This window comes from Tachyglossus aculeatus, chromosome 22, assembly GCF_015852505.1.
Source record: "Tachyglossus aculeatus isolate mTacAcu1 chromosome 22, mTacAcu1.pri, whole genome shotgun sequence".
NCBI lineage: Eukaryota > Metazoa > Chordata > Mammalia > Monotremata > Tachyglossidae > Tachyglossus > Tachyglossus aculeatus.
Genome location: NC_052087.1, coordinates 15,466,755 through 15,489,280, shown reverse-complemented (window position 1 = coordinate 15,489,280; position 22,526 = coordinate 15,466,755). Strand labels below are relative to the sequence as shown.

The 22,526-nt window shown below is 40.0% G+C and overlaps 1 protein-coding gene across 1 annotated transcript in view; it reads left to right on the top strand.

Moving 5' to 3' along the window:
* Positions 1-22,526, top strand: part of PRMT3 (protein arginine methyltransferase 3) — a 111,470-nt gene that overhangs the window by 48,566 nt on the left and 40,378 nt on the right. Inside the window, exon 11 of the mRNA XM_038765177.1 lies at positions 10,965-11,043. Within this exon, the coding sequence (XP_038621105.1) occupies positions 10,965-11,043 (79 nt within the window). The remainder of the gene's footprint in view (positions 1-10,964; positions 11,044-22,526) is intronic.

Below are 22,526 nucleotides of genomic sequence, written 5' to 3'. Positions count from 1 at the left end.
GACTAGAGTACGATTGAAATAGTATTGAAATTGAATAGGTAGAATATGAGAAAGTTGGATAAAATGAAATATCCTCCTAAAACTTGTTTCAAGTCAGTTGCATTATCTGCCCATCACTTTTGACCCTATTGTCTTTCATTAGCATACATAGATATTTGCAACAGCTTAAAATTCTGTTTAGTATAATGTTGCAATTAGGTCCTTATGTAGTGTTGATGAGCCACTAATACTACTGTGACCAAGGGATCCATTGATTCTGCTTGAAACAAGCTTTTAAAACCAGCTTCACTGCAAACTGCATCACATTATAACCAATTCATGGCTGCTTTATGGCAGTGGGCTCCCCAGTGTTTTCTGGCATTAGACTCAAAATCTTGCAGAATGCATCAAAAGTACAAACCAAGTAATGGAATAAGTCAATCTGATAATATGAGTCATTTATTAACATTGCTTAAGACTAGCTTAGAATCCAACCTCTTAAATGTAGTTGCTCACTTCAGTAAAAAAAAACTAAAGATAGTGGATACTTTTCAAGATTGTTATGAACTGGAAGATATTTAGCAAGTGTGACAGATTTTCTGCAAAGTGAATGAGAGTTTTCCAAATTTATGATTTTTCCGAATTTGAGTACGTTGGCTGATCTTGAAATGATCTTTCAAGAATTCACCCTCTGCCAGAGATGATTAGCCTCTGAAATCAAAAGGCTAAGAAAATAGCCCCTTTCTCCCCTCTTTCTCCCCCATTAGAGTGTAAACTTCTTGTGGGCAAGGAATGTGCCATTCCTTACTTTGTACTTCCTAAGTACCTAGCATTGCAGCAAAGGAGCACTCAAGAAGTGCTGCTACTATTACTAAAACAGACTCCTTGTATATAAGTAAGTAGTCCAATGGCCCCACAGGATCTTTTTTGGTGATTGTCCTCCAAACTAGTCCTGAATCTGATTTTTCACCATCATTCCTGAAATAAGGTAAATAATTTCCTGAGTACCCCTGCTCTGAGACCTGAAGAATCTCAACTCTCCACCTACTCCTTATTTAAACAAGACTTATTATAGGGGAAGGACAAAGATGGACAAGGTACCTCTGAGGTCCTTCCACTTTCCAGTCCTCTCCCAATTCTGCACCCTGCTGAATTAACAAAAAGGATATCTTAGAGCGGTGAGGGAATGACCCTGATCCCGTCATTGCAGAACTCTTTCTTTCAAGAAAGTAAATATGTATAATCAAAATGAGTTAGATAACTTCATATTCTACCACCTTTCTTATATTGTAGTCTTCCAAGTGCTTAGTATGATTGATCAATTGATATTGCCAAAATATTGTGCCTGTCTTTTTGGCATTTTTTTGTCTGGAGTGCTAACCAGTGGTTTCTTGATTCTTCTGGAATGGAAAACCAAATGGTTATTAGTAACTCATTTTCAGTCAATCAATCGAATTTATTGAGCACTTAACTGTGTGCAGGGCACTGTACTAAGTGCTTGGGATAATACAGTACAGACACATTCCCTTTCCACAATGAACTTACTGTCTAGAGGATGAGCTTACAGTTCAATATGGTTTAGTATAGCTTGGTTTAATAAAATTTTTGTCAGTACAGTTTTGCAAATTATGAAATACTTTAGTAGCTTGGTTGCAGAGTACTAATTGATTGTAACTGCAGCCCAACTGTTCTGTCAACTATTTTAGTTTGCAAATGTGTACTTGTAAAATAGACTTGTTCATGAGCAGAACTGCCTTTATGTACTTTCCCTAGAGGTATAGGACTTAGGAGGTAATGATGGCTTACAGTAATTAGTGTAGTTTTCCATTTTTAACTGTGAAACAAGATCAGCTGGCAAATGTTTTTGTAGTCATTATGCAAAGAAAGGATATTATTTGGGGACAAAAAAGGACAAAAATGTAAGGCCAGAATGTCAGAGGAGTATTTTGTTAAAAATTCATAGTTGGCTCATGTATTAAAATGGGAATATTGGTGGACTTTTCATCTAATTTTGGGAATGGTTCCCCACCCTCTTCTCTCCACCCCCCACCCCCACCCAATTCACCCACCTTTGGGAAAACGCCTGAAGCCAGATGTTTAGTTCCCAATAGCCTTATTCTGGAAGAAAACTACCATCTGGGACATTTTTATGTGAGGTTTTAAAATCTTTGTGTTCTTTCTTTCATTTGAAGTATATCAAAACCAAAACCTAGGTAAATATAATTACAGAAGCCTTTGAAGGCATACAATTCAAAATATAACTCTTATCATAAGTAGTCAGAACATTTCATGCCATTTTAAGGTGATTGTTGCTAATACAATGTATGATGCATATTTACATAGTGCAATTTAAACCACTCTTTCATCTCTTCTCTCTCCTTTGGCCTCCGACATTCACATGCTCCTTGTGGATGTTTCTAAGGGAACAATTTTTCCCTTATAGTATGTCACTTATAATGAACACTATTGTTAGCAAAATCCTCAGTCTTGCAAGGAGAGAAAGAAAGGGTATAACATTAGTGAAGAAAGAGGAGACCAAACATTTCCTATGGTGCACTTTTCTCAATTGTAGGAAGGCAGTCAGAGAAGAAACCTCATCAGAATGTATGGACGTTCAACAACAAATTCACACACATACGCACTCACACCGAGTCAGAAACAGAAAGTTTCTAAACTTAGTTACATATAATGCCCATTTAAAATATGTTCTAGAGTCATTCAGTACATAGTGTTTATTATTGAGCAGCAACTGATAGCAGAATATTGAACTAAGCAGTCAGGAGAGTACAGTAGTATCAGTACATATGATCAGTGCCCTCAAGAAGTACTCAGTCTAATGGGGAGATAGAGCCAAAAATAAATTACAAAGGGGGAAGTAATAGAGAATAAAGGTAAGTACATAAGTGCTACAAGGAGCTTTGAGTACTTAACTGCCTAGGGGGCATGGAAGTTGGGGGAACATAAGATTGGGAGATTAGAAATTAATATGGGGAGGTCTTTCTGAAGGAGATGAAGATGAGATGAAGAGTACAAACTGAGGTGTAGTGGGGAAAAATGTGGATAATTAGGAGCAATAGAGTTGGTTGACTGTGTTAACGGCAATGGTTAGTAGTTTTATTTGTTGCCAAGAGGAATGGACATCTATATGAGATTGGTGAGGAGTAGGGAGCCACATATAGAATAAGATTTTAGGAAAATAAAAGAAAATGGAAAGACCATGCTCTAAAATTGTGTACAGCTGGGTAGTCAGAGAAAGGGTGACTACCCCCTTCTCCCACTTCTCCCCCTTCTAGACTGTGAGCCCACTGTTGGGTAGGGACTGTCTCTATATGTTGCCAACCTGTACTTCCCAAGAGCTTAGTACAGTGCTCTGCACACAGTAAGCGCTCAATAAATACGATTGATATAAGAAGAGTTCTTAGTTGAAGAACTCCTAAGTTTTCCTCAAACTCACTTCCGTGTCATCAGCAAAATAGAATGCAGTTTTAAAATTACAGAGCTAAAATTTGAGTTCATGGGTTTATACCCTGTACGTTTGCATGAATTTAAATAGCCTGGAATAAAGGCCAGTAATAAAAAGAACAGGATTTACAGGTGCCAAATCAACTAAAACTAAATTTAAATACCCAAAAGAACCTTTGGTTGGGTGAATGTCTGGAAGAACCCAATATTTCACAGAAAGAAGTAAGTCAAATATCCCTCTTCACTACTACTGGGGCCCAGTGTGTTCTGGTCAGTGGGCATCTCAGGAGTCTGGGCAAGTCGCAGGTAATTGAGGTCAATTACTCCATAGAGGACTTGGGGCTCACTGTACGATTTGGTTCTGCAACCATAACTTCCTTAAGAGAACTCACGACCCCTTTCGATTTCTTGCTTCTTGCCCTTCCAGGGCTAATAATCAATAATTGCTATTTATTGAGCACTTACAGTATGCATAGCACTGTAGTAGAGCTCTTGGGAGAGCACAGTATTCTCAGTAGAGAAGCAACGTGGCTCAGTGGAAAAAGAGCAGGGCTTTGGAGTCAGAGGTCATGGGTTCAAATCCCAGCTCTGCCGATTGTCAGCTGCGTGACTTTGGGCAAGTCACTTCACTTCTCTGTGCCTCAGTTACCTCATCTGTAAAATGGGGATGAAGACTGTGAGCCCCATGTGGGACCACCTGATCACCTTGTAACCTCCCCAGCGCTTAGAGCAGTGCTTTGCACATAGTAAGCGCTTAATAAATGCCATTATTATTATTACAGTTTAACAGAGTTGGTAGACCCATTCCCTGCTCACAATGACCTTACTGTTGAAGGGTACACTCAGTGGAGGTGGGGGAAAGAAGTGTGGAGCCTGACCCTCCTGTTGTTAGATTTGGTTGGACTATAACTGAACTGGGCTGAGCTCAGGCCAGTTCATGGAACACCTGGTGGTTTCTCTTGTCAGACTGGATGAGGGGAGCAATATCATCACATCAAAATGGTTGTCAAACTCCCAACAGCTTTAGCACACCTGGATACTAGTTTCCAGTTACTTCCAACTGGGGCAAATGTATTTCCAGTTATCCAACATCACAGTTGACCAATTGAGGGGAGGGAAGGTGTGGAATGCAACTGGGTGACAGCACAGTTGGACAAGTAGAGAAGCAGCATGGCTCAGTGGAAAGAGCACGGGCTTGGGAGTCAGAGGTTGTGGGTTCTCATCTCGGCTCTGCCGCTCTTCTTCTGTTGACTTTGCGCAAGACACTCCTCTGTGCCTCAGTTAACTCATCTGTAAAACAGGATTGAGACTCCCTCCAGGAGACCTTCCCAGACTGAGCCCCTTCCTTCCTCTCCCCCTCGTCCTCCTCTCCATCCCCCCCATCTTACCTCCTTCCCTTCCCCACAGCACCTGTATATATGTATATATGTTTGTACATATTTATTACTCTATTTTATTTGTACATATCTATTCTATTTATTTTATTTTGTTAGTATGTTTGGTTTTGTTCTCTGTCTCCCCCTTTTAGACTGTGAGCCCACCGTTGGGTAGGGACTGTCTCTGTATGTTGCCAATTTGTACTTCCCAAGCGCTTAGTACAGTGCTCTGCACATAGCGCTCAATAAATACGATTGATGATGATGATGAGACTGTGAGCCCCATGTGGGACAACCTGATTACCTTTATCAGGTGCTTAGTACAGTGCTCTGAGCACAGTAAGCGCTCAATAAATACAATTGAATGTATGAATAAATGTCACAGTAAACATCTTTGACTCTTTAAAGTAAATTCCATTTTCTGGCAACAACAGACTAAACTACTAACTCCAAATTCAGATTGTTAATGATGTTTGTTATTTTGCCAATTCTCATAGAGCATATCTCATTTCTGCTCTTAACCTTTCCTTTTAGCTTTTCTTTCCATCTATTCACTATTCAAAGTACTTAAGGACCCAGCAGGACATGAATGCTAATCAAATGTGAGCTTCCGTTTTGAGATATGTAGGTTTGAATACGTGTAACAAATTGTTTCCCTGGTATGTTTTTGAATTAACCCTCACATAATAGAGTCTCTAAGCCAAGTAGTGCGAAGGCCAACCTAGCCATGCATGAGAAAATGGGAAACAGGGCAGATTATATTAAAGGATTTTTTTCTTTATCGTGAAACATTTTATTTTCATAGCGAATATGCTATGTGTCTGCTTTGCATTTTCGAATGCTACATTTTTCATTATAACTTTGGCTAAAAGCTCACTGACTTCGACACTGTCCTTGATATCCCCTTTTATTCACCTCCATAGGGCTACCTCTTTGTCCCCAAGGATTAGAGAAGTATTCAGAGCTGTTACAATCCCGTGTGCTCGGGATTTGTCATCATTTCTTCCCTCCCTCGTTCTGCGTATTCCCCACTCTCAGCAAGGGAGATCAGAGGCTTCTTGGTTTGAAACTCCGTGTGGATGAAATTGGTTAGATTTTTAAACCAATTAGAATGGAAACTATGCCACTTGCTCTCATTTCTCTCTCCCCAGATCCCTTTACTGCCATTTCTTCCCTTTAACAGAATTAACTGCTTTGTTTCATAGATTTTCTGGTGTTCTAGCCCAGATACTAGAATGTTGTAACAGGATAAACAATATATGTCATCCTTAAATCAATCAATAATATTTATTGAGTGCTTCCTGTCTACAGAGCACTGTACTAAGTACTTGGGAGAGTTCATTTGGTAGACATGATCCCTTCCCCCAAGGGGCTTAGACTTTGAGCCCAGTGTGGGCAGGGATTGTCTCTATTAGTTGCTGAATTGTACTTCCCAAGCGCTTTTTACAGTGCTCTGCACACAGTAAGTGCTCAGTAAATATGATTTAAGGAATGAATGAATAGTGGGGCATAGAAACAGAAATAAACTACAAGTTGAGAGAAGTAACAGTGTAAAAATATGTACATAAGTGCTAGGGTAGTGCGCGTGGCAGGTTAGGTGAGCAAAACATTAACACTTCACTCAGATTTTTATATCTTTATACCTTATATACCATATATATATGTAAATATTTTATATACCTTAATACCTTATACCTTTATAATGTAGGTAATCCTTGATTTAGGATGTTTTCATGAATGACATTTTAATATTTCTGAATTTACCTCTTTATGTATGGCAGTAGCGCCAGGTTCGTTGTGGATATCATCATGGTATTTAAGCGCTTACTATGGGCCAGGCCCTGTACTTAGTGTGGGGTAGATGAAAGTTCATCAGGTTGGACATGGGGCTCACAGTCTTAATCCCCATTGTATAGATGAGGGAATTGAGGCCCAGAGAAGTGAAATGATTACCCCAAGGTCACATAGCAGACAAGTGGCAGAGTTGGATTAGAACCCACATCCTTTTGACTCCTAGGCTTTTTCTACTAGGCTACACTGTTTCTTCCTCCGCGACCATCCCCAGGAGCCTGAGGTTAGTGCATCTTCTTACTGGCAGTGAGGGATCGTCCAGCCCAGCCCTCAGGCCTGACCCAGGGGGACCCCGACAAGAGGATAGGCACTTAAGTCACAGACTTCTGTACCTATACCAACTCATCCCAAAGTTGGTGAGTTCCAGTGGGAACAGTGGAGCAAATCCAAGTGCCAGGAGCAGAATCTCCGGCTCCTTGCGGCTCAGAGTGCACAGTAAAATGGGGATTAAGACTGTGAGCCCCACGTGGGACAACCTGATTACCTTGTATCTACCCCAGTGTTTGGCACATAGTGAGCGCTTAACAAATACCATCATCGGCATCATCAACAAGATGGAAAACACTACCCAGACAATCCTTCTCACTAGGTGGCAAAGAGCTCGTCATCAGGATTATTAAGAAAAGTCAACCAGTGGTATTTATGGAGTGCTTACTGTGGGCAGAACACTGTACTAAGTGCTTATTATTATTAAGAGCCCAGGCTCTGGAGCCAGAGGTCATGGGTTCAAATCCCGGCTCTGCCAATTAATTAATTAATTGCCAGCTGTGTGACTTTGGGCAAGTCACTTCACTTCTCTGTGCCTCAGTTACCTCATCTGGAAAATGGGGGTGAAGACTGTGAGCCCCCCCGTGGGACAACCTGATCACCTTGGAAGCCCCCCAGCGCTTAGAACAGCGCTTTGCACATAGTAAGCGCTTAATAAATGCCATTATTATTATTAAGTGGTGTTGAGTCGTTTCCTATTTTTAGCGACTCAGTGGATATATTTTCTCTAGTATGGTCTGTCTTCTGCCATAATTCGTAACCTTTCTAATGGTTCTTCCATTTTCATAGTTGTGGTTTCAATCCATCTTACTGCTAGTCTGCCTCTTCCACATTTTCCCTGGACTTTTCCTAACATTAGTGTCTTCTCCAGAGAATTAGTCCTCCTGATGTCATGTCCACTAAGCATTTGGGAGAGTAAAATAAAACAAGACTTGGCAGTCATGTTTTGAAAGGTTTTAAAAGGTGCACTGTGGGTGGAAGGAGTGGGAGGTTACCCAGTAGATGAAGTCACTGTCAAAGGTCAGCATATCCATTTTACTTCCAATGAAATATGTCGGCTAATAGTAATTACAATTGTGGAATTTACTAAAATTTATTAATATAATAATAATAGCATTTTATTAAGTGCTTACTATGTGCAAAGCACTGTTCTAAGCACTGGGGAAGTTACAGGGTAATCAGGTTGTCCCATGGGGGCTCCAGTCTTCATCCCCATTTTGCAGATGACGTAACTGAGGCACAGAGAAGTTAAGTGACTTGCCCAAAGTCACACAGCTGACAATTTGCGAAGCCGGGATTTGAACCCATAACCTCCAACTTCAAAGCCCAGGTTCTTTCCACTGAGCCACGCTGCTTCTCTGTCCCAATCACTGTATCCCAATATCCCAATCACTATACTAAACATTGGTGTAGATGCAAGGTAACCATATCAAACACATTTCCTGTGCCACATGGGGCTCACAATCTAAGTAGGGAGAAAGACAAGATAAGATCAGTTAAGGAAACCAAGGCACAGAGAAGTTAAATAACTTGCCCAGGGTCATACAGACAAGTGACAGAGCCAAGGTTAGAACCCAGGTCCCCTGACTCCCAAGGTTCGTCCCACTAGCCCACACTGCTTTTCTGATTCAATATAAATGCACTGATGTAGCTATGCTAATCATTTATAAATTGAGTCCCTAATTTGGGGGGATTTTATCACATTGTCCCTACGAGAACATTAGTTCCGATTTCAACTTTTTTGTTTTAAACAGCTTTCGGGAACCAATTGTCATAAATACTAGACCTCCTGTATTTAATTTTGAAGATATTAATGCAGTTTTAAAAAATGTACACATATTCAGATTGGAAGCAAGAATGCCCCTTAGAGCATCTTGGGAGAAAGTGTGGGTATAATTCTTTTTCCAGATGGCACCCCTACAGGTGAGGCAGTAGCCTGTGAAATTACATTGTAAATTACACTGGAGATGAACGCGGCACATGGAACAAAATGTTCGGGTATCAGTAATATACGACTAGACTCGGAGCCTAGGATGGGTGATTGTGGAAAAAAATATAAAGTAGAATACAGCAAAGGAGAAAAGCCACAAAAGGCATCAACCTTTAACACGACTTAAAGGGCTTACAAATTGGTCATATTTCCAATTAGTTGTTTTCACTTGCACAATGGAGCCATTTAAACGTTTTTGCATAAATTTTTGCATTTTTTTTGCATTACAGGTTTTTGCGTAACCTGTCAACATGTTTTGCTTTGTTGTCTCTCTCCCCCTTCTAGACTGTGAGCCGGTTGTTGGGTAGGGACCATCTCTATATGTTGCCAACTTGTACTTCCCAAGCGCTTTGTACAGTGCACTGCACACAGTAAGCGTTCAATAAATACGATTGAATGAATGAATAAATTGCATATATTGAATTTTTACAACATTATTTTTATTCACTCACTTTTTCATTTCACTCACAGTAAGCGCTCAATAAATACAATTGATGATGATTCACTCATTCATTCAATCATATTTATTGAGCGCCTACTGTGTGCAGAGCACTGTACTAAGCGCTTGGGAAGTACAAGTTGGCAACACATAGAGACAGTCCCTATCCAGCAACGGGCCCACAGTCTAGAAGGGGGAGACAGACAACAAAACAAAACATGTTGCCAGGTGTCAAGTCATCAGAACAAATAGAATTAAAGCTAAATAATAATAATAATGATGGCATTTATTAAGTGCTTACTACGTGCAAAGCACTGTTCTGAGCGCTGGGGAGGTTACAAGATGATCAGGTTGTCCCACAGGGGGCTCACAGTCAATCCCCATTTTACAGATGAGGGAACTGAGGCACAGAGAAGTTAAGTGACTTGCCCAAAGTCACACAGCTGACAATTGGCAGAGCCGGGGTGCACATCATTAACAAAATAAATAGAACAGTAAATATGTACAAGTAAAATAAATAGAGTAGTAAATCTGTACAAACAAAAAAACAGGTGCTGTGGGGAGGAGAAGGAAGTAGGGCAGGGGGGATGAGGAGGAGGAGAGGAAAAAGAGGGCTCAGTCTGGGAAGGCCTCTTGGAGGAGGTGAGGTCTCAGTAGGGCTTTGAAGGGAGGAAGAGAGCTAGTTTGGCGGATGGGCAGAGGGAGGGCCAGAGGAAGGACGGGGGCCAGGGGTCAATGGCGGGACAGGCGAGAAAGAGGCACAATGAGTAGGTTAGCGGCAGAGGAGTGAAGGGTGCGGGCTGGGCTATAGGAGGAAAGAAGGGAGATGAGGTAGGAGGGGGCGAGGTGATGGACAGCCTTGAACCCCAGAGTGAGGAGTTTTTGCTGGACATTTTTATGGAAAATTGTTTTGAGAAAGTAAGGATGGTTGTTAAGTTAAGTTATGTGCCTGTTTTTCATGAATAATATTTCTTTTATGTCATCCCATCCTCAAAACTAGAGCTCTTTCATTACAGGAAATAAATTGTTCTAAGGACACAATTTCAAGGGGGAGCAAGTGACTTTTCAAGAGGGTTTTGATAAGTTTAAAGTTGAATTCATCCAGGGAACCATCACTTGGATTGTTATTTCTGGGGAAAATCCAAAATCCCTCGATAAGTAAATTTTTTGTTTTGATCTCTAACCGCCCCACCTCCCCCCCCCCCCCCCCCCCCCACACACACACACATTTTCACTCCCCGCACTAAGTCTGTCAACCCCCTAAGCCTGTGAGGAACAATGAAGTACAGCCTGTTGCTCCCTAGGTAACATTTACCTTGACTGCCTCACAATAAATATAGAAAGTTTTACTAAAATAGTTATATTCATATTATGTTTCAGTAAAAATTTGATAGAATTCCTTTTTATATAATTAGTTAATGAAAAGCCTCTTACCAGTTACACATTAAATAGATGACAAATGTTATATGAGCAGTTACATGAGGTACTAATCGTTTTCATTTTAAAGATTAGTTGTTTTAATGTTAAAACAGTCTAGAAATTCACATTGGGTATTCAAAGGACATTCTTTGAAATGTATCTTTTTTTCTTCTTGTTTCAGGGTTATTTCCTTCTTTTTGAGTCCATGTTGGATTCTGTTATTTATGCAAAAAGCAAATACCTGGCAAAGGGAGGTTCAGGTTAGTACCAAATTCTGCTGTAAACAATTGTTTTTATGGTGGTGGTAACTAAATTAATCTTTGGTTTTAGAGTAATCTGAGTGATTGGAAAGGCTCTGGTATCTATGAAAGATATTTCTATTAGAGATTTTAAGGTATTTTTCTTTATTGGTAATAAAAATGTATTTATAATGTGTTCAGACCTTATAGTTAATGGTGTAACTCTAACTCTACTTTCCACTCAACCAACTGTATTTGAAATCAAAGTTTCTTGAGATTATCCTCCAGAAATTGTTACAGGCTTGCTGGAAGTATGACAACAAGTCAACTTTCAAGGAGATCGTGGATCCCACAAAAGAGTAATGAGGACTGAAAATTAGCAAAGGGAAGCTGAGTTTGGTGCAACCTTCATCCCTAAAGCCTACCCACATCAGAAGGTCTTAATTGGAAAAACTAGCAGTCTAGTAGCAATGATCAATTTTAGTTCTTTATCCTAGAAACATTTTGACACATATGTACTAGTAGAGGTAATAGAAAATGGGGTCACAGTGTCAGCATATTCTTTGGAAAACAAATCGACAGTAAAAATTCAACATGCTATAAGGTGAGATGTAGTGGGGAAGTGGGGAAACTAAGAACAGAGAAGGCAGAAGAAACATGAAGACTCAGGAAAAAAACCCTCATGCCATAGAGAATTCATTCATTCAATCATATTTATTGAGCGCTTACTGTGTGTAAAGCACTATACTAAACGATTGGGAGAGTACAATATAACCGACACATTCCCCGCCCACAACGAGCTCACAGTCTAGAAGGGGAGACAGACATTAATATAAATGAATAACAGGGATATGCAGATAATTACCAATCTGTTAATCTTCTCAGAAGACAATCTTGCATTCTGCGGGCCAATGGATCACTTGTCCTGAGCCTAGATATCATGCAGTTCTTCAAGCCAAAAACCAGAGCCATAAAGAAAGAGAACCACATCATAGCAGAAAGAATACATATATTTTATCATTTGGTGTGTGGGACGAGGGTAGAGAGAGAGACACATTGTGGAGGAAGAAGGCAGTCCTTTTAAGAGGTGTAAAGTAATGTTATTTTTGTAGGATTTTAGACAAGATTTGGCAGACATTCTCACCTTGAACACTTTCTCTCACCGGAAAGGAAGACTGTTGATTTAGTCTAGGGTAACCATTTTTTAGCTCATTTGTGTAGTCTCCTTTTATGTTGCAGATTTTAAGTTTCTTGTAATAGATTTACCCCACAACTGAGTCGGTGGTATTTGATATTTTTTTTGGTTGTCATTGTTCATTCATTCATTCAATCGTATTTATCGAGCGCTTACTGTGTGCAGGGCACTGTACTAAGCGCTTGGGAAGTATAAATCAGTAACAGAGACAGTCCCTACCCAACAACGGGCTCACAGTCTAGAAGGGGAGACAGACAACACAACAAGTAGACAGGTGTCAAAGCCGTCAGAATAAATAGAATTATAGCTGACTTGAAAACACAGTTTCTGTGTCCTTTTAATTAGCAGGTGGCATAAAGCTGAGAAAGTAGAATTTGCTTCAGGTATTTGGATTGTGTGCTTAACTGGCTCACTGGTGAAGTTGATAATGCATGATACTCATAATAAGTAGTTTTATTAACATATGAGTTGGAATTTCAGATTTAATTTGTAGTAATATTAAGCAGTTATTGTGTTCAGAGCACTGTACTAAGCACAAGGAAAGAATTTATGTGAGAATTAGACACGGTCCCTGTCCCTAGGGGAACTCACAATCTAAAAATTTTCTCGTGTTTTGTCTGTTTCGTAACATAAAATAGGACAAGGATATGACTGAGTGGTGTAAGTATCCTTCAAATTGGTAACTTTTCCATAGTAGGCATATTTGTAGTTGAGAATTGTCAGTCAATTTCTTCATTGATGTCTGTCTTTTGGAAGAGAGGGATTCCAGGGGAAAATATACCTTTTGCTAAAATTTCATGATTAACCTGAATTGTCAGAGCAGTAATCTCCTCAGAGCTTTTTGGTAACGGACTTGGACCTTCTTAGTTTTAAGTATTGGAGAATCATTTTGTTGAGTTCCATAAGGAAGAATTAATAATTATCTGAGGAAAACTTGCCTAGTTAACCAATGTCGCAGGTGACTTGGAACCAAAATTGTTCCGAGTGAGGAAACAATCGATTTTGTGCCATGCTTCAGACTTTTTTGATATTTAAGTGCTTACTATATGCCAGGCAATCAGTCACTCAAACAGTGGTATTTATTGAGAGATGATGCAGAGCACTGCTCTAAGCAATTGGAAGAATACACTACAACAGAACTAGCAGATAATTCCCTGCCCATAACGAGCTTACAGTCTAGAGGGGGAGACAGACATTAATACGAATGCACAAGTAATTTATAATTTCAAGATTTGTACATAAGTGCTATGGGGTTGGGTAGGGCGAATATCAAATTTCTAAAGGTCACGGATCCAAGTGCATAGCTGGTGCAGAAGGGAGAATGAGCTGGGGAAAAAAAGGCTTAATCAGGGAAGGCATCATGAAGAATATGTGACTTTAATTGTTTCTTAATGGTGGAGAGAGTGGTGGTCTGGCATATATAGAGGGGTAGGGAGTTCCAGCCTATGGGAAGGATGTGGGAAAAGGGTCAGTGGTGAGGTAGACGAGATTGGGGCACAGTAAGTAAGCTGGCACCAGAGGAGCGGACTGTGCATGCTGGGCTGTAATAGATTAGTGAGGTGAGATAGGATGGGGCGAGCTGAATGAATGAATGAGTGAATGAATGAAGGCAATGGTAAGGAGTGTCTGTTGGATGCAGAGGTGGATGGGCAGCCATTGGAGGTTCTTGAGGAGTGGGGAAATATGGAATGAACATTTTTATTGATAAATGATCCATGCAGGGGAGTGAAGTGAGGATTGGAATGGGGGGAGTCAGGAAGCCAGGAGGTCAGTGAGGAGGCAGATGTAGTAGTCCGGGTGGGATGGGCTAAGTGTTCTGTTTTAAGCACAGGGGTTAATACAAGCTCATCCAGTTGTACATAGTCCATGTCACACATGGCGCTCACAGTCAATCCCCATTTTACAGATGAGGTAGCTGAGACAAAGACAAGTGATTTACCCACTGTCACAGAGCAGACAAGTGCTGGATCTGGGCCTAGAACCCAGGTCCTCTGACTCCAAGGACAGTGCTCTATCCAGTAGACCACACTGCTTCTCTGCATGCTCCTTCTTTACTTCATTCACGGCTGTGCTGGTACACATGGGATGATGTCCCCTTCATCAGATATTTTTGCCAGTGGGTGAAAAAACTAAAAACAGATTTCTTAGGTGGTGCTAAAAGAAAGGCAGTCAGAGCTGCTGATGTGACCACTGTATTTTACCTAGCATCGTGGGAGATGGAAGGAAGTAGATTTACAGCTTCATCCAAGATCCCTTGAGAAGTGTAGTGGTTTGGAAGGACCATCCCCCTCATCCTGTGATGAGGATATGCCATTCTCCTTTGTATCCTGTGGGTATGGTGTCCAGGTCTCTGTTTCTTCCCAAGGTGCTTATTTGGAGGAAATGGCTGCCCAGTTTTTTTCTGATGATGATAATAATAACACTTGTAGTATTTGTTTTAGTCACTTATTATGTGTTAAGCACTGTACTAAACATTGCGGTAGATACAAGATAATCAGGTTGGGGACAGTCCTTGTCCCACATGGATTCACAGTCAAAGTAGGAAAGATTGTAGATATTGAATCACCATTTTACAGATGAGGAAACTGAGGCACAGAGGAGTGATGTGCCCAAGGTCTCACGGCAGGTTAGTGGCAGATTTGGGATTAGAGTCCAGATCTTTAGACTCCCAGGCCATGCAGTTTCTCACTTTTGGGCTTGAGCCCTCTGACCGCCTCAATTCTCTCTTAGGAAAATTAGACAGATCAGTTTTTTGATTGTAAAATTTATCAATAATGTTTAAATCTACAAGAGCATGTATCCATTGTATATAGTCCATTTAGAAAACAAATGATGTTTGTGCCAAGGTTTATAGGAATGCACCCTATTTTCTGTAACCGTTCATAATTTTTTGAGCAACTGTAATGAGTTAGGTACTTAGTGTAGATCTGCACAAATCTCATTCACTTTAGGAGCCTACAGACTGAGGTCATGATAAACAGATCATCCTGGAATATGAAAACATTGTCCATTGGGAGTCTCCTGAGGAACAGAGATCATGTCTAATTTCCAACTGTGTATTCTCTCCCCGTATTAAGTGTGGAACTCTGCATGCAGTAAGGGCTTAATAAATACTATTTCTACTACACATAAATAGTGCACAAATGAAATACAAGTCCTTTTACAGTTTTGATGTTAATTTTGATCCCCATGTTTCCTTGCTTACTTAGATTAGATATGAACCTTGTAGAGAAAGATAGCTTGACTATGCAGTGTTTGATATTTGGAAATCTTCATTCAGCCATATACTATGGGAGCATATCTAGCACAAACTGAGATTTGAAGTGTGTTTTGCGAATATAGTAATATGCTTTACAGCACTATCCTTTTAATATGTTCCATTTTATGCTTGTTTTCATCTTAATGGAATTAGTGCAGTTTAGTTCTGGTGGTTCTTTCTGTGTTTATTAGATGACACAGGAACGACTTAATGATTATTCAGTGCTCAGCACAGTGGAATTGCTTCCTTGAGATGTTTGCGATATATTCAGAAGGCACATTGGTGAAATTCGAATCAGTTAAATGGTTGAAACTGACACATGGTAGCCAATGAAGGGCCTTTGAAATATAATTGGAAGGTGCAGAAGTCCTATATTTTTAGAATCAGTTTATTTGGCTGTAAAGATTGTTGATGCCTAAATTCCTTGTCACCAAGAGTTTTGATTGTTCCTTAGCTTTTGGGTCAGTGCCTTGCTTGATTTTAAAATGGAAATGTCCAGAAAACCCTCATCCTAATTGTAACACTTTTCTGCCAGCTGCTCTGGTGGGTGATTTACGTCTCTGAGACTTCTGCCAATGTCACTCCGAATCAGGCAGCAGGTAGAGGTTAAAAAGCAAAAGATACCAATTCCCCAAAGCCCAAATCACTCACTTCCACGCATGAGCTGCCCCAGTCTCAGGAACAAAGACGGCACTGCCTGTGACACTTGAGTCTATTGTTTTCACATATTCATACTAAGCCTATTGGGGACAGTCTCTTCCATTTCAGAGTGCATAAAATGAGCCCTACCAAATATCATTTGGCATTTGAAAAATGTGTGGTATTAGAATGAAATGTATTTACTTACTGTCATTTTAGCTAAAAATTCTGTAAAGACTTCACTTTTGATGAGTTTTTCAGTTTGATATTCATTGTCAGCTTATTCCAGTGTTTTTATTGCTGTTAAAGAAAAATGGTATTCTCCCAGGACAAGCAGCAGTATTTTTTGAATAATATAGTTTAGTTGACTTCACTGTCTGGTAAGAGAACAGATTCATAGATGAAAATCTTTTAGAGTGTCAATTACTCAAGTAACTTGAAGCTGGGGATATGGTCTATCAGTTTTGTGGAAGGGGGACCTTCTCCCCATCGGTTTGAATGGTGGGTGGAGATGCACCAGAGTGGGTCGGAGGAAATCCCCACTTGCCCTTTGAGTTAGACACCCCTACAATCTATCCCAGGCCAGCTGGGAATAATAATTACAGTACTTGTTAAGTGCTTGATATGTACCAACTACTGTACTGAATGCTGGAATAGATACAAGAGAATCATATTGGACACTCCATGTCCCACTTGGGACTTACAGTCTAAGTAGGAAAGAGGGTAGGTATTGAATCTCTATTTTACAGATGAGGGAACTGAGACACAGAGAAGTTAGGTGACTTGCCAAGGTTGCGCAGCAGAAAAGCAACGGAGTCAGGATTAGAACCCAGTTTTCCTCACTCCCAGGCCCATACTCTTTCCACTAGGCCACGCTGCTTCAATATCCCTCATCCTACTCTATCCCAGCTGGGTGGAAGCACCCACCAGTGTAAGAACCGTGCATCTCTTCCCTCCATCCGCACTGTGTGTGCTTGTTTATTGGTGACAACGCTATTGTTTTGTGTTTGTTCATACTTATGGCCCACTTAAGCTAGAAGTGATTGGTGCCTTTTGCTAAATGACCACACAATGGTCATTTTTATGATTTATAGGGTGACTTTGGAGAAGTTGACAGGCAAATGAGTAGTGAAGGAGGATTTTGAAGGGAGGCTAGAAAATTGCTTCTTTACTTGGGTGGGATGGGGATGATAGGTGAAGCAGTTCACTTAGAAGAGCCATTAGAGAATATGTTAGTATATGTTTATATCATCTCTCCCAATCCAACTTACTTTTTTTAGATAACTGATAGTTACAGAATCAACATAATACTGTGCTCAGCAAGACCCCATGTCATAATTTCAGTTAAGAAAAAGTATACTTTCATTCATTCAGTCGTATTTAGTGCTTACTATGTGCAGAGTACTTTAAAGTACATCATTACTGAACCCCAGACTGTGCCTTTATTTTAAGTATTTGGAGTGTTTGGGGAAGGAGAAAAGGAATATAGAAAGGAAAGTAATGTTTCAAAGAGGTAGAAAAATAGTCACTGCGCAATAGTGTGGTATTCTGCAGCTTCGCATATCTGCATAAGAGAATAATGTGTACTACTGTAGGTAATGCAGATTTGCAATGTGAATTTTACTCCCACTTTGAAAAAACTGATGCTTTTTTACAACGATGAATATCATGGCTTGTTAGAAATCTGATTTCTCAAGTGTCTGAAACTTCTTTTTCAATATAATAAATCTGGTAAATAGTCATATCTTTCGAAAGCACTTTATAGAGGAAGACTTTGAGGGAAATTTTTGTTTTGTTTTCAGTTTTATCTTGCTTTTTCAGTCACTGGAATTAAGGAGCTATTATAATAATGCTAAACCTGTAAATTCCTTGTGGGTGGAGATCATGTCTACTGACTCTTCCAAGCACAGAGCAAGGACTCAATAAATATTACTGATTCATTGATGTGCTCAATTAGGCAATTTAAGATATGAAAGAGGAAGCCATTATATCTTTCCTCCAAGTGTCCTGTTGCAGAGTGGACTGGATGGCTCAGTGGTCTAATCCATTAGTCTTAGTTTTACCTTTAATATTAGTTAGAGAACATAACATTGTGAGAGGCAAAATACAAAATTGATCTTCCAGCATTTCACACTGCCATTTTCTTTCATTTTTTCCAAAGGGTATTTTTAAAATTTAAATAATTAAAACAACAATTGAACTAGTTATTCACAGAAGAGATTCATTTCAGCACTTGTTTTTAGAATAAGGCGAATGTAAATTTAGTCATTTCAAAGCTGTATTTCTGCTTATGGAAGCGTCATGTTGATTTCCAGAGGAAGACATTTGGACAATTAGTTTTTTATAGTTTATTGCTCCCCAAAGTCCAAGATGACTGCTGTGTGACTAGCTTTACAATTCCTTTTGATTCTAATACTTCAGGTTTTTGTACTCCCAAGTTTTGCTGTTGCCTTATTTACTGCATTTTCAATAAAAACCCACAATACATTGTGTATCGCCCATATTCTGGATTGTTTCATTTGATCACTTAGTTTGTCTTGTAAGACAGAAGTAGTTGGTGAACTTGTGTTTTTCCATACCTATAAAGGTGTATGAAACATATTACCCTAAATATTGAAAAATAAATTTTACTGCTTTATCAAGAATAAGTACCCTTCCATTTCCCTTTTTTCCCAACTCCCGCATCCTAAAGGGATCGTACCTGTAGGTCAATAATAAGAAAATGCAGATGTTGACTAAAAATTATTCCTACATATTCTGAGTATCTCAACCTTTCTCTTCAACATCCTAAAGTTTGTAAGGCATTTCTAATGGATAAAGGATTTCCCATCATATTTTATTTACCACGTGAGCTGTTACCGGTGACAAATGATTTCTGGGCAGTGAGTCGAGAAGGACACAGATGTCAAAGCCATGAATTTGTAAATGGGCTGCTCAGAGTGCTTTTGTCCAATCAGCACTTTGTTAATTTTACCTGTGAGAAGGAATAATTATTCAATTATAGCTTCTATCAGACAAAAATCAGATGACAAATGCGTCGCGTATAGAAGGTAATAGGTTACCCAGATTTCTGACAGATGGTGTAAAATTTTTACAGGCAGTGAGAGGGTGGAAAACATTAAAACTGACCAATACTAATGATTTAAATTCCTCTTCTGAAGATCCTTGGATTTATGTGAAAATTGCAAACTAATTCAATCAATTTTTCATTTGGTTTGTTGGAAATTATAGAATCGACCAGTGTATCAGTTTTCAAAATACTTGGTAAATGTTTGGGGAAATGACTGCTTTTATACTAGTGAAAAGTTAAATCTCAGAACTTTTGAGTATATTTTTGAAGCTAGGTTTGAAATGGAATTACAAGACCATATAATTTTAATGAATATTAATTTTAATACAGTTTGTATAATGTTATTAATGATGGATTCACACTTTCATCTTGGGAAAAAAATTTTTTTAAGATTTTACAGAAGGACTCCGTTGGGAAGGAGCATGGGTTAGTGGGACAAGCACACGATTGGGAGTCCTGGAAGTTTTGGGTGCCGATCGCTGTTCGATGGTGAAACCTGGGCTAATCATTTATTTATTTGAACCCCCTGGACTTCAGCTTCCTTAGCTGTAAAATGGGGAAAAGATAGATTGTGAGCCCCCCATGGGGGGCCCATGTCCAATCTCATAACCTTATATCTACCATAGCACATAGTTAAATGATTAATCAGTGCTAAAGTAATAGTCATCTGCACCAGATGTGTTGGGCTTTTTAGACCATTTTTATTGAGGTACTTCTGTCTAAAGGAGATCGTCACCGTGGGAATCCATAGACCAATGCCATTTCTCCTGGTTCTTCCAACTGAGAAGGTGGTGTGAGAAGGAGTGAGTCCAAAGGGGTATCTAGCTTGTCTGTACCTATTCCTGGGTTCCTGGACCCTCCAAGTGCCTCAAAACCCAGAATAAATCAATCAGTCAATCATTTATTGAGAGCTTACTATGTGCAGAGCCCTGTACTAAGTGCTTGGGAGAGCACAGTACCCCAGAATTAGCAGACACATTCCCTGCCTACAATGAGCTTACAGTCCAGAGGGAGAGACAGGCATTAGTAAAACAGGACTTAATCGGGAAAGGCCTCTTGGAAGAGATGTGACCTTACTAATGCTTTGAAGTTTGGGAGAGTGGTGGTCTGATGTATGTGGAGGGGGAGGGAGTTCCAGGCTAGCGAGGAGGTCGTGGGAAAGAGGCCAGCTGTGAGATAAATGAGAACGGAGCACAGTGAGTAAGCTGGTGCTAAAGCAGTGGAGTGTGTGGGGTACACTATAGTACAAGACTGGTGAGGCAAGGTAGGATGAGGCAAGCTGATTGCTTTAAAGCCAATATTAAGGAGTTTCTTTTTGATGTGGAGGTAGACGGGCAGCCATTGGAAGTTCTTGAGAAGTGGGGAGAAGAAACCTCGAAATGGCACATAAGGCTTCCTGCGATTTGGCGATGGCTGTGCTCATGGTGTAATCACCCTCTCACCCTGTGGTTGATTGTAGCTTCGGAAGAAGATGACGACACCGTTTTCCTGAAGTTGTTGTAGCAGACGTTTCTGTTTGCTTCCATTTCTTTCGCTTGGGGATACCATTGACTTGGGAATGGGCATTGGTGACTTGGGAACGGGCATTGGAAAGTTGAGCACCTCCTAGTATTTTTTGCAACATTTACCACCTCCACTGGAAGCCTGTTACCTCTGGAAGCAAGGCCCCCAGACAAGTTAAACACACCAGGAGAGGTCTGGAAGGTTTGTGGATTACTGACACTGGAGAAGTGTTGCTTCTAATTTAGCATACTGACGTCCACAGTATTTGATAGGCTAATGAAATGTTATTTGTGCACCTTATATTAATAAAACTACCTGAGGAATGGAGAAGTGATAATAGTAATAGATGTTTAGCTTCTTGAGGACAGGGATCAGATATACCAATTCCATTCTACTTTCCCAAGTGCTTAGTACAGTACTTGGCACACAGTAAGCATTTGATCAATGGTATTGCGAGCTTACTATGTGCAGAGCCTCAAGAGTACAATAAACACTGATGAACTGATCGATTAATAGTAATTGCAGTATTTGTGGAGTACTTACTATGTGCCTACAACTATATTAAACTCTGGGATAGATATAAGATAATTAGGTCAGACCCAGTTCCTGAATGGAGCTCACAGTATGAGGGGGAGGAAGAGCACGTGTTCCATCCCCATTTTACAGATGAAGAAATCAAGCCACAGAGAAGTTATGACTTGCCCAAGGTCACACAGCTGGAAAGCTTACAGAGTCGGAATTAGAACACAAGTCCCCCAACTCCCAGGTCCATGCTTTTTCCACTAGGCCACACTGATTAGGGTTTAAATTTTGGATTTTTTTTAATTTTAAGACTATAGGCATCCTTACTACAGCATGGTAGTTGTGTTCATAAAAAGGCTTGACCATCAATAAATTGTGTATTATTCTGTCAGTCATTGTTTAAATAAGTAAATGACTGGGGGAAGGTGGTTCAAAGATAATTGAAAGATTAGGTTCCCCTAGTCTTCTATCATGTTCTACCCAAATCACCCTTAAAGTGTCACATTCTGGGAGCAGTGTTCATACTGTGCATTCTCGGGTCTTGGTTATGTTAATATTGTCATAACTAGAATTCCATGCCTTGTATCATATTTTTTGTTGGCTCTACTTTTGCTCTCTTCATAGTGAAAGCGCCCCCTCTCCTGTTCCTTATCCTGGATTCTTAATTCTCTGCTCCTGTAAACCGAAGATTTCCTCCCACAGTTGTGACTTCATAGCAACACTTTTTCTTTATCTAAATCAAGACTTGGGTTTTACCAGAGTTTCTATTTTCCAAAAATCCAACTGTAAGTGGGGAAATATTTTTATGTGTCATGATTTTATACTTTAATCAGAGGTTCCCGTGGTCCAAAGGAGGTCTCAGGAGTACAAGGTATCAGAGCCAGTGTCAGGAATTTCTGATATGGAGAACTTGGGAACTAGGGAGAACTGAGAAACCCCGTAGCAGTGGTCATAACACCAGCTGCGACTTTGGTGGGACAGCGGTCAGGTGTGCAGAAGGCAACTGTGGCCTCACCACAGATCATGATGGGTTCTTGGCCTTTTAACTCTTGTTATTGGCTATGTAGTTGAGTCATGTAGTAGAAGCTCATTGCTGCCGCTGCCCAATGACATACTGCAGAAATTTCTTATTTCAAATGAAACACTGTTGGCTTTCTTCCGGGCTGGAGAATTATTTTTCTATAGTAAATGTTTTCTGCTTTGGTCGAGTTAATATGTGTGGTATAATTTATTTTGTGCTAATCTTGCCTTTGTGGCTTGTGATTATCTTCTCCTTGTTTTCCTTTTTTTAATGTGGGAAAAATATGTGGGGGTTT